The sequence below is a fragment of the Austrofundulus limnaeus genome, unplaced genomic scaffold, assembly GCF_001266775.1.
Source record: "Austrofundulus limnaeus strain Quisiro unplaced genomic scaffold, Austrofundulus_limnaeus-1.0 Scaffold3, whole genome shotgun sequence".
Lineage (NCBI taxonomy): Eukaryota > Metazoa > Chordata > Actinopteri > Cyprinodontiformes > Rivulidae > Austrofundulus > Austrofundulus limnaeus.
Genome location: NW_013952405.1, coordinates 2696744 through 2709783, shown reverse-complemented (window position 1 = coordinate 2709783; position 13040 = coordinate 2696744). Strand labels below are relative to the sequence as shown.

General features: G+C 41.9%; 1 protein-coding gene across 1 annotated transcript in view; it reads left to right on the top strand.

Moving 5' to 3' along the window:
- Window positions 1–202: 202 nt before the first annotated feature.
- Window positions 203–13040, top strand: part of plcg1 (phospholipase C, gamma 1) — a gene marked incomplete at its 5' end in the record, with an annotated part of 14991 nt that continues 2153 nt past the window's right edge. Inside the window, 26 exon segments of the mRNA XM_014017164.1 lie at window positions 203–225; window positions 314–383; window positions 459–560; window positions 1558–1676; window positions 2204–2289; window positions 2643–2763; window positions 4210–4378; window positions 4483–4605; window positions 5015–5116; window positions 5246–5433; window positions 6673–6873; window positions 7044–7163; window positions 7286–7466; window positions 7576–7653; window positions 7729–7832; window positions 8002–8095; window positions 8233–8302; window positions 9362–9519; window positions 9659–9755; window positions 9869–10093; window positions 10188–10336; window positions 10758–10872; window positions 11213–11374; window positions 11445–11533; window positions 12605–12873; window positions 12950–13040. Of these exon segments, the coding sequence (XP_013872618.1) occupies window positions 203–225; window positions 314–383; window positions 459–560; window positions 1558–1676; window positions 2204–2289; window positions 2643–2763; window positions 4210–4378; window positions 4483–4605; window positions 5015–5116; window positions 5246–5433; window positions 6673–6873; window positions 7044–7163; window positions 7286–7466; window positions 7576–7653; window positions 7729–7832; window positions 8002–8095; window positions 8233–8302; window positions 9362–9519; window positions 9659–9755; window positions 9869–10093; window positions 10188–10336; window positions 10758–10872; window positions 11213–11374; window positions 11445–11533; window positions 12605–12873; window positions 12950–12992 (3258 nt within the window).

The window sequence follows — 13040 nt, the reverse complement described above, 5'->3', positions numbered from 1 at the left end:
ACACACACACACACACACACACACACACACACACACACACACACACACACACACACACACACACACATTCTGGCTCAGGTTGTATTAAATGAATGACCTCAGTGGCCTCGCTCCCACCTCCAGGAAGTCTCCTCTACATGAGCATCACACAGTAAAAGTACAAGGCTRTAACTAAAATGTTTCTTTTATTTGATCTTTTCAGATGGACATTTTATTTCTTCAAAGGTGGGTAGAAATAAAATGTGGAGATGATTTTTTTTTTGGCTTGTCAGATGTTTATCTAAAGAAATGAACTTCTCTGTGCTTTTATCAGGTTTACTGATAAACCAGAGGAGAGGATCTCCCTGGAGGACTTTAAGAACTTCCTCATCGAGTCTCAAAAGGTAAAATTCTTTTGGTTGTTGTTATTTATTTAATTACATTTTTTAAACCCCCTTTTTTTTTTTTGGTTAATAAAGGAGCTGTGGGCCGTGGACAACAACAAGGTTCAGGAGTTTATGTTTGGCTACCTGAAGGATCCCCTGAGAGAAGTGGAGCAGCCGTATTTTCAACAAGATGAAGTACACACTTTATTTCCCTATTTTGTAACAAAAAAAAAATCTTAACTTAATTCTGGGGGTTTGCTTTGTAATGGAAACATTTAAATAGGTTTTTGCAAGTCAAGTTTCCAAAGCCCCCCTGTCTGTGCTGTTAGTGTGGGTGGGAGATTCTCAAACACTGACGGATACTTAATGATTGTGGCTAAAAACACTTGTCCCACACAGTTTGAAAATGTTATTTACTGTGATGCCGCATCATAGTTCTGCAGAAAACGGGATGCTTTTGTGGTCACTGGTGCGACCCAGACTGCAGGAGACGATAGCTTTTTTTGTGTGTGTGTCTCAGTGTTCGATAGTACCAGATGGCTTTTGGCTCTTCAGCAGATTTACTAAACTACAAGTCAGTGATTTTTGTTTGAAAAGTGCAGCTAATAAAAGACTTTATTACATCTGTAGTGTATTACATTTTCCACTGTGTTAGAGGAAGACCTTGTCCATCACAAGGCTACCAGAGACACAAGCATGCATGTTTTGAAGATGTGTAAGAAAGTGAAGCACAAAGCTGCCGACGCACACGGAGAACATGCAGACTCACAGAAAAGTCCCAGCTAAGATTTACACCAGGAACATTTTCCTCTGAGGCAACAGTGTAAAATTCTGCACAACTTCTGCTTGTGTAAATAGAGATATACATGTATCCATTCTTCTACAAACACTTAAGAGTTAAAAGGAAATATTTATTCTTTACTGTGTATCGACTGTGTATTGACCTTTTATTTGTTTCTGTGGCCTTACACTAAACCTAGCCACCCCTAGTACATAACTAACACTAAACCTAGCCTAAACTAAAATGAGTAACAAAAACCAAACACACACAAATCCTCACCCCTTCCTTGTGCTTTCATGGTACATGTTTAAGATTTAAAATAATTAAATGAAATATAAATTTGTTTTTAGAAATTTTACCTGGGAATTTGTACATTTTAACATTCTTACTGCTCTTCTTTCTCCCGGGTAGTTCCTCACATACCTCTTCTCCAAAGAAAACACCATTTGGGATTCCTCCTTGGACCAAGTATGTCCCGAGAATATGAACAACCCCCTGTCTCACTACTGGATCTCCTCTTCGCACAACACGTAAGAATAGCAGGACCGAGGGCATTTAACGCTAACAGTTTTGGTCTGCCGATTGTAATCTGGTCCTGGGAATGCTGACGTCTGGCATCTTTCTCTACTCTAACAAGGCTAGTGAACTGACTTTGTACATCAGATAAAAAAGATATAATTTAACCATATGTTCAAGAACAAGAGTTGTGTAATCATTCTGTAAGAAAATGCTTTTTTTCCCTGCCACTGAAAAGTGTGAGAGAGGTAGTTCAAATGAAAATCTTTTGTGCTACATGTGAAACAATAACTTGTTTGTGCAGTGAGCTAAAATATCCCGTGCTGCTTTTGATTTAGTTTGAGTTATCTAACTGAACTACTCACTATCAACAAAGGAAAAAGCCCTCTGTGATTTAGCAGTGCAAGTTTGTTTGACACAAGAACAAAGACACCTTGCGTGCGTGCTTGTGGTGACGTCCTCGACGTGTAAATCCTTTTGAGTCTGTCATTATAAGAACAAGCGTTGTGTACTCGCTGTAATGTCGGTTGTTTATTTTCAGCTACCTGACAGGAGACCAGTTTTCCAGTGAGTCGTCCCTGGAGGCGTATGCTCGCTGTCTAAGGATGGGGTGTCGCTGTATAGAATGTGAGTAAACGCACACAAATGTAGGCTTTAACATGAAACCACACACAGTAAACAACCACTGTCTAATCTTAATGTTTTAAAAGGATTGCTGCTTTTAATAAAACCACTGCAACCTCACAGACACACAACAAAAGTCTCATGAATACATGAAACCCTTGTTGAGCAGGTTTTCATGAATTGTTCCTCCTCTAAAAATTTTACCTGAGACAAAAATCAAACAGGATGGCATAACTTGTGCGTGACTGGATTGTCACACTGTGATGACTGGACATTCCTGTATGATCACTGAGTTTTGTTGTTTTTATTTCTGCAGAATGCAAGTTAAGATGTCGCATGCCTTGTTTTATTTGCAGTGGACTGCTGGGACGGTCCAGATGGAATGCCGGTCATTTATCACGGACACACCCTCACATCAAAAATCAAGTTTATGGATGTCCTGACCACCATTAAAGAGCACGCTTTTGTTACTTCTGAGTGAGTCTCTGACTTCAGATTCTTTTTTTTTTTTTGTTGTTGTTGTTGTTGCTATTGGTGGTGAGAAAAAGAGGTAGGGAATAACAAAGATTTCACACAAAGAGAATGTGAACTGACTGCATCCTTATGTCTGTGAGGCAGCATTACACTCACCGGCCACTTTATTAGGTACACCAYGCTAGTAACGGGTTGGACCCCCTTTTGCCTTCAGAACTGCCTCAATTCTTCGTGGCATAGATTCAAAAAGGTGCTGGAAGCATTCCTCAGAGATTTTGGTCCATATTGACATGATGGCAACACACAGTTGCCGCAGATTTGTCGGCTGCACATCCATGATGCGAATCTCCCGTTCCACCACATCCCAAAGATGCTCTATTGGATTGAGATCTGGTGACTGTGGAGGCCATTTGAGTACAGTGAACTCATTGTCATGTTCAAGAAACCAGTCTGAGATGATTCCAGCTTTATGACATGGCGCATTATCCTGCTGAAAGTAGCCATCAGATGTTGGGTACATTGTGGTCATAAAGGGATGGACATGGTCAGCAACAATACTCAGGTAGGCTGTGGCGTTGCAACRATGCTCAATTGGTACCAAGKGGCCCAAAGAGTGCCAAGAAAAGATTCCCCACACCATGACACCACCACCACCAGCCTGAACCGTTGATACAAGGCAGGATGGATCCATGCTTTCATGTTGTTGACGCCAAATTCTGACCCTACCATCCGAATGTCGCAGCAGAAATCGAGACTCATCAGATCAGGCAACGTTTTTTCAATCTTCTCTTGTCCAATTTCGATGAGCTTGTGCAAATTGTAGCCTCAGTTTCCTGTTCTTAGCTGAAAGGAGTGGCACCCGGTGTGGTCTTCTGCTGCTGAAGCCCATCTGCCTCAAGGTTCGACGTACTGTGCGTTCAGAGATGCTCTTCTGCCTACCTTGGTTGTAACGGGTGGTTATTTGAGTCACTGTTGCCTTTCTATCAGCTCGAACCAGTCTGCCCATTCTCCTCTGACCTTTGGCATCAACAAGGCATTTCCGCCCACAGGACTGCCGCTCACTGGATGTTTTTTCTTTTTCGGACCATTCTCTGTAAACCCTAGAGATGGTTGTGCGTGAAAATCCCAGTAGATCAGCAGTTTCTGAAATACTCAGACCAGCCCTTCTGGCACCAACAACCATGCCACGTTCAAAGGCACTCAAATCACCTTTCTTCCCCATACTGATGCTCGGTTTGAACTGCAGGAGATTGTCTTGACCATGTCTACATGCCTAAATCACTGAGTTGCCGCCATGTGATTGGCTGATTAGAAATTAAGTGTTAACGAGCAGTTGGACAGGTGTACCTAATAAAGTGGCCGGTGAGTGTATAACCAAACTGAACCAAAGGCTGAGAGAATTTTTAAAAGCTGCAGCTTTTCAAGCACCAGTTTATGTTTTGTCTTCAGCTACCCCATCATCCTGTCCATCGAGGACCACTGTAGTATCGTTCAGCAGAGGAACATGGCCACGCAGTTTAAGAGGATGTTTGGAGACATGCTGCTGACCAAGACGGTGGATGTGGCAGCAGACAGCCTGCCCTCACCCAATCAGCTCAAGAGGAAGATTCTCATCAAGGTCTGGGTTTACCTGCAGTCACAAAAAACATCTGTTTTTTTATTTATTTATTTTTTGTTATTGACAGGATAATATTCCTGACTCTATTTAATCTTCTCGTTTAGCATAAAAAGCTGGCAGAGGGTAGCGCTTATGAAGAAGTGTCCACTTCCACACCTTACTCAGAGAATGATATTAGCAACTCCATCAAAAACGGCATCTTATACCTGGAAGATCCCATTAACCATGTAAGTATACTCCATATATCAATATTGCTGCATAAAAGATTATTAAAGCTGAAATTAATTACTTGAAAGTAGATGCTCATAGTATTTGTGGTATTTGATCATTTTGAGCAAATCTTGTTGCATCCCTACCGTTCAGCTTACTCATTTTGTTGCCGTTATTAAACAAACCACTATGGTTGGGCAGTAGCATATAATGTGCAATTAATTGTTAGAGAAAATATCAACAGTTATATTTTGCCATGTTGCAATGATTGGAATTATAATTTAAAAGACAGGATAACTGAAATTGAGTAGAAAAATATGCAGGTGTAATTGTCATCTATTAATCGTTATCAGCTAAATGCAACAATTGTCACGTTTGCCAATGTCTCCCAACCCTACAAACCACCTTTTTCCTACTTCTCCACAGGAGTGGTACCCTCACTTCTTCGTCCTGACGAGCAGTACCATCTACTACTCAGAGGAGACCTCCAGTAACCAGGGTAACGAGGACGAAGAAGAACACAGAGAGGCTAGTACAACAGGGCACTTTGTTTAATTTGTAGTAACTGAGTTTAACAATGAAATCAATTCATGTTTATCCTTTTGAGAGTCTGATAAATAAATGTTGTAACACATGTATTTCTTTTCATCTCTCCAGGTGTCCAATGCCATGGACCAGCACGTGACAGAGAAATGGTTCCACGGGAAGCTAGGTGCTGGGCGGGATGGACGGCAGATCGCTGAGCGGCTGCTGTCAGATTACTGCCAGGAGACTGGAGCTCCTGATGGCTCCTTCCTGGTTCGGGAGAGTGAAACCTTTGTCGGAGATTACACTCTGTCTTTCTGGTAGGGTTTGCAGTCAGGTTGTCCTAAAACTTTCTCAACAGATAACAGAATTTTCAGCTGTTTATTGGACCATTTGAAGGAAAAAGTACAGTAAAGTGAAGTAAAGTAAATGTTTTAAATCAACCATAAACGTTCTTGATGTCAAAGTGCAACCTGTAGTGTCAAACATGAGAGTGTCTGAAACAGGACAAACACAGGAGCAAAAAAAAAATGCCTCAAGAGAAAAATAAAGGTGTTGCAATGTCTCAAAGTCCAGAACTCCAACTGACTGAAATGCTGAGGCAGAAAAAATCGATACCATGAATTAATGTCTGTAAAGAACAGTGGGTCTAAATCTGTCCACACAGCCAAACTGAAAGCAGTGGTGCTTTTGGAAACTATTGAATTACGACGTGTATTTAATTTGCCACTTGCTGCATTTACATTTAGCTTTTATAAAATGAGACAACAGGAATATTCTGTTTTTCATTTACAATTGTAATGTCTTAATACTTAAATCTGTGGCTGACTGTGTACTTTCCTCAAAGCCGCCCTTTATTTCCAACCCCTGGCTACTCCCCACAATTCCCCAGAGACGCATTGTCTTTTTTCAAAATAAAAGTAAATGGTTAAAAGCTTAATTTTGAACATTTTTGGGTAGTTACTTATGCAGAGCTTTAATTATTAAAATAAATAGATATTTTTACAATCTCTGAGCAGACAAGGTTATAGCCCCCAGGTTGGGAACCACTGACTTCCACCATGTAAAGGTCAGATGATTATTTGTCCAAATGTCTGAAATGAAAGACCTCTTAATTTAAAGAGGCTGTATTTACTCTGTAATTACTTAACCATTTTAAAATATAATTTGGTAAATGGATTGCTGTGTGTGTTTGTGTGTGTGTGCTATGGATCAACATGTGTTGTGTGAGATAAATGTTAGTAAACAGTGACACATCAGCAGATCAATGTCAGTCTCTGCACCTGTGTCTGTGGTCGAAGTTTCACTTGTTGTCAGCAGCTTTCTGATTAACCTAATCCAGTGCAAAGACTTCACAAGTAATTAATTTGTGTGGAAATGATTTGCATACAACCTATAAAACCAGTGCACAGACGGTACAAGAGTGAAATGTGAAAGGTTAACCAGCAGGATGGTATGGAAATGTTCTTGTACTCAGCCTGGACCCAGCTTTGATCTAATGTTGGTGAAATTCTCTCTCACTTCCTGTCTGTTTCCATTCTGCCTGGCCTCTGTTGCAGGCGTTCTGGTCGGGTGCAACACTGCCGTATCCACTCTCGCCAAGAGGCCGGCAGCCCCAAGTTCTACCTGACAGACAACCTGGTGTTCGACTCACTCTTCGCCCTGATCTGCCACTACCAGCTGGTGGCGCTGCGCTGTAACGAGTTTGAGATGAAGCTGACAGAGCCGGTGCCTCAGACCAACGCCCACGAGAGCAAAGAGTGAGTCTACAAAGCTAAAGTATTTAATATCTAAATCTGTTTCTCTTTGCAGTTTTTATTAAACTCTAAATACAAATTATAACTTTTACTATAAATATCCATGCAGGAAATAATTTATTTTCGTAACAGATGGCGCTGAGTTTCTATCTGTTTTTGTTTGTTTACTTTAGGTGGTACCATGCCAACCTGTCGAGGAGCCAGGCAGAGAACATGCTGATGAGGGTTCCTCGTGACGGTGCTTTCCTCGTCAGGAAGCGAGCTGAACCCAACTCCTTTGCCATTTCATTCAGGTAACTCAAGCCCACTGGTTCAGTAAGTGATCATTGTTTGAGTCAATAAAAATCCCAAAGACCTACAGAATGTATCACATTTAGGTTTCTTATTCTTATTATTCTTATTCTTATTTAAACAGGGCTGAGGGTAAGATCAAGCACTGTCGAGTGCAGCAAGAAGGTCAGACTGTGGTGCTGGGCACCTCTGAGTTTGACAGCTTAGTAGATCTCATCAGCTACTACGAACATCACCCCCTGTATCGCAAGATGAAACTGCGCTATCCCATTAATGAGGACACGCTGGAGAAGATCGGCACTGCTGTGAGTTCCACCCTGCTGTTGACACCATGATTATCAGAAAAAAAGTGACAATGTAATCCGTTAATAATTCAGTCAGAAACTCGTTAACACAGTGTGTGTTGTTCAACAGGAACCAGATTACGGGTCGCTGTACGAGGGCCGAAACCCTGGCTTTTACGTTGAGGCTAATCAAATGCCAACCTTAAAGGTGAGGGTTCAAAATGGAGAAATCTACATGTTGTAGTGCGAATATTGCAACCGTAACCCTCTGTCACCCCTTCAGTGTACGGTGCGAGCCATGTACGAGTACAGAGCTCAGAGAGACGATGAGCTCTCCTTCACCAAGAACGCCATCATCACCAATGTAGACAAACAGGAAGGAGGATGGTGAGCGAGCACAGGAAGCTGTTATTCCATTTAGACTGAGAATTTAGTCTCGAAGGAGAAAGGCCAGGGCTGTCTGCTGAATGAGGCTGCAGTGTTGGATGCTTTGAACGTATCGAAAGCATGAAATGCCTCTGCTCTCAAGTCATTTTCTTTAAACTCTTTGACACAGGTGGAAAGGTGACTGCGGAGGAAAGAAGCAGATGTGGTTTCCTGCCAACTATGTGGAGGAGATCAGCCAAGGAGCACAAGAGCCTGACAGATCTGTGAGGATCAAACCCATGAATATGTTGATTAGACTCGCTGACTGGATGCTTTACATGACTTTTAAATCAAGATAAAGGTTTGATTAGGGGGTGTAAGCTTTTTTTTTTTTAAATGTTTTTTTTGCTTTTTCACACAGGAGGTGACAGAAAACAGCCCGCTTGGAGATCTGTTGAGAGGAAGTGTGGATGTGCCTTCCTGTCAGATTGGTGAGTAGCCCCTCCACTTCCTGTCAGACTCTGTTGCAGGGCTGCAGTGCAACCTGTTACCTCGACATTGAGCCCCAGTTTAGGCTGACAGACATGCACATTTACCCTTCTGCAAAAAAATGTAGTGATCATTGACTTTTCCACTGTTAAAACTATGTCGGCATCATTCCTTTAAGTTGACAAGTTGGTTTTCTTTAAAGCTTGACAGAAGTTTGAGGAGCAGGATCAAAAGGACCGAAGACGCTGAGAGCCAATGTAGAGTTTTTTTTTCTTGATGATGAGGAGGAAGGAAAGAAAAATAATTAAGAAAATCTGTCAGTAACGATTAAACCTTGATTAAAATAAATTATCTGATTTGTTTTAGTCAAGTAAAGTGTGCAAATTCAAATGATAATATTCACACATTTTGATTTTACTGCAGCTTTGTGCAGCATTCTGATAGCTGGAGCTTTATCCTTTTCAACATCAGTTATTGAACAGCTGTACTGGAAAAGTTAAATATGTGCTATCCAAAGAAACACGACTAGATTTTTTTAAAAAAATTTGTGGTTGAACCAATTGAGACGTTAAGTCGTTAAAATCAAATATTGTTGGTTTTTATATTCATTTAGCTGTGTGAAATGTTTGGACTTGCAGTATTTGACATTAGCAATCAGATTTTCTGGTTCAAAATTGATTTAGAACTGTGTAAAGCACATGAATGTTAATATTGTGCAATGTTGTTCTTTCTAAACACATGCAGAAGTCTTGTTTTTACTATTCAGTGGCTAAAGTGCACCATCTAGTGGTTGGATTGGAAATTACATTTGTATTCTTTTTAATCCTTTTATCTTGAGTAAAACCAGCTTCACCAGCCACAGTTTTCTGATAAAGTGATGCTTGCTTTGTAGTTTGTTGCAGCTGCTTAGGCTTAGAGACAGAGTCTGAGACTTCATACATTTTTACCTCGTTTAACTGTATAGTTAATTATGAAACAAAGTGGAAWGAATAAAGAAGTTAAATCAAGGATTCTGTCCTTGTTGGCTGTTTTATTTATTTATTTTTTGTGCTTCTTCTCAGTTATACGTCCTGAAGGGAAAGGCAGCAGAGCTCACGTCTTCTCCCTGGTGTCAAACAGCGGCACACGTCAGGTTCTGGACGTGGCTGCCTCCAACCAAGAGGAGCTGAATCAGTGGGTGTCAAAGATCCGCGAAGTGGCCATGACCTCAGAGGCCAAGGTACGTTTTTACATTCGTGCTCGATAAGAAATGCACTCATAACCTTCTCACGGTGCAGAATGTTCACAGGCAGGTCTGGCGTCAGTCGGTGAAATGGTGTTAGTTCTGACGTGGTTCCTTTTGTGTCTTTAATGTCCAGCTGGAGGAGGGGAAGATGATGGAGAGGAGGAAGAAGATCGCACTGGAGTTATCAGATCTAGTTGTTTACTGCAGGCCTGTACCGTTTGATGAAGACAGTAAGCACTGGACACACTCCCTGCTGTTTGATCAACTTTAAATTAGTGTTTTAATTTAACTCGGGGATAAATCTGACACAGGCAGAAGGGTAATTTTTTTTTTCCTGTTGTAGAGATCGGCACAGAGCGGGCCTGCTTCCGTGACATGTCTTCATTCCCCGAGACCAAAGCAGAGAAGTATGTCAACAAAATCAAGGGGAAGAGGTTCCTGCAGTACAACCGGCTGCAGCTGTCAAGGATCTACCCCAGAGGCCAACGACTAGACTCCTCCAACTACGACCCGCTCCCCATGTGGCTCTGTGGCTCCCAGCTGGTCGCACTTAACTTCCAGACAGCAGGTATGAAACCTCTTCACAGAGCGGGAGGGAAAAAAAGCTGCACGAACTGCAGATCTTTTCATTCTTGACATACTTTGTGAAAATGTCCACGCAGACAAGCCCATGCAGATGAACCAGGCTCTGTTCATGCTGAACGGACGGAGCGGCTACATCCTTCAGCCTCCCATCATGAGGGACGACACCTTCGACCCGTTCGACAGACAAACACTACGAGGAGTCGATCAAGTCACTCTGATGATAGAGGTATGATACAGGTGGATTGTGTGGGCAGGATTGGAAGGTTGCGGTTTGTCAGGACAGCTTTTCTGATGAAAAGTTGAAGAGTGAACGATGCAGAGACAAATTCCGAATAAATAGTTCCTGATTGTAGTTTTCCTCGTCTGTTCATGGCAGTAATTAGTAACAGCACCAAYCTATTTGACATATTTAACACACGTTACTCAATTTACTTTCACCTTATTTATGAACATACGTGTCATTATGTGCTTCCATGGAGCATTATAAAGAGTTTTAAAGAAGCAAAATGTCAAAATACACAAGTTTAAAGTTAAAAAGAAGCAGAAGATTGAGTAAACAGGAACATTACAGTACATCTGCCTTTATAAGTTCACTAAAATGAAGTGTTATTTTTTAAATTGAAACTTGTTCTGTCTGTCTTCTGAAGGTTTTGGGTGCACGGCACTTGCCTAAGCACGGCCGAGGCATCGTTTGCCCGCTCATCGAGATTGAAGTGTGTGGAGCAGAGTACGATAATGCCAAGCAAAAAACGGACTCAGAACGTAAGCACTCTCACTACAAGTTTCTGATCCAGAGCAACGGTACTGTCCCAAACTGTGTCAACGTGTTGTTTACTGGATACATTGCTTTTGTGTCATTTCCCTTCTGGACCCGGAAAAACAGGAAGTTGTACAAACAACTAAAGCCGCCTTTTGGAAAAACAAAAGCAAAAACATGGGTCACGTTTTACTCTAACAAGAATGAAGCCTTGTGACAAACACTCCGTTGTTTGGATCATGTATATTTTAGTTTTTCTGGGACGAGGTTCACAATCTGGTTTTATTTCAGCTTATTTCCATTAAACAGTTATGAATAACAAAATGGCACTTTTGTCCTCTCCAGCTAATAATGGTCTTAATCCCACGTGGCCAAAAAAGTCGTACCAGTTCGTCGTGTGCAACTCGGCATTTGCTTTCCTGCGGTTTGGGGTTTATGAAATCGACATGTTCAACGACCAGAACTTTCTGGCTCAGGCCACATTCCCCATTCAGGGCCTGAAGACAGGTAGGTGTTGGAGCATGGTGTCTGCATAAAACAGAATAACTTTATTTGACGGGTCTTTGTTTTGTTCCAGGCTACCGGTCAGTCCCTCTGAAAAACAGCTTCAACGAAGACCTGGAGTTGGCTTCTCTTTTGGTCCACATAGATGTGGTGAGAGGCAGGGTAGGTTACTGTTCTGACCCGAGACTGTTCTTTTCCTGCTAGTAAGAAACAAAAAACCAGAAGAATATGAAAGTGTTAGCAGATGAAGAAGCACTAATACTACTGTTCTTTCTCATCTATGAATGTTTGATGTGGGATAGCAGAGTGGATGTGTATAGTTTTCCTCTTTCCATGCTCGCTCTCTTTGTGATGCTTTGTTGCTTGGTGTGTAAGTGTGTTCTGTGTAATAATTGTATGAGTTAATGTGTATATGTTTATAGATGTGTAGCTGTAGAAGTAGGTATTGTATGAAAGGGTGCAAAATGTGCAGCAGTTGAAAAGGGTCCAGATTTATTAAATCAGCCTAATGAATGTGACATTTAAGGAGTTTTTATAATATTTAGCAGTGTTTTGATATTAGAACATCTTTATTGTTTTGGTTGAGTATCCTCGGTGTCTGGACCCTACTGTCACTTCAGCTCGGTCTGTTTGAGTCTTGACTGAAAAGACTGGAGTAGAAATGTGCTCAGAGCGATGGGAAGGTGAGAGGTCTGCGGTGACAGTCCAGCAGCTCATTGCTKTCTGTCCATCAGCTGTTCGAGGTAAACACGTAGAGAAACGAGGGAGATGCTCACTTTGAGGACAGCTTCAAGCTGACTTTGAAATTCAAGTTAGTTGTCATTAAGGTTTAATTTAAATGTCTTTTTTAGGTATTAATGGCTAAAAATAATTTTAGTTTTACAATTATTGACTGAAATAGTTTAGTGAGGATTAAGTGTGTGTTTATAAGCATTTATTGTGTGTGTGTTTAACTGCACACCAGTTATAGTGGTACTAATGTATTGCTGAGTTGACCCAGGTAATATGTTAAAGCTGTGAGGTCTCTTTGTTAGTACTAATCAATCAATTTACTTCCTGCATTTTTCATCTTCCTCTACAACCATACAGAGCAGGTAGTATTGTTACTGTCAGCAGTAATCTGTAATCTGTTACTGTCAGCAGTAATCTGTAATCTGTTACTGTCAGCAGTAATGCAACTCAGTAGAATCTGTGGGGTGGCATGTTGTGAGTTAGCTCTCCTGGTTCTTTCAGGATGAAAACGGTGAAGTCATGAGTCCATTCTTTGCTGCCGGGACCACAGCGGCACCAGCCTCAGCCCAGGTGGGGCGGGAGCGTTTCGGGGAGCTGAGCTCGGTGTCCTCCAGCTCCTCCAGCATGTCTCCTGTGCCCCAGTCTCCAGCTCAGGCCTTGGGCTACAGAGGGAGGGAGGGCTCGTTTGAATCTCGCTATCAGTCTCCCATGGATGATTTCAGGGCGACCCAGGAGGCTCTGTTGGACCACATGGACTCACAAAACAGGAGGTGAGTGTGCCGGGTCTCGGGGACGCACACACTTTAGAGAACCTTGGACAAACCACATCCTGTCTTTGTCTTCCAGAGTGCTGCGGCGGACCAGGGTGGGCGGAGAGAACCGCGTCTAAGTCCAAGCCAATCAGGACTCAGTTCTGCTGCAGCCCCTAGCCCCCCAT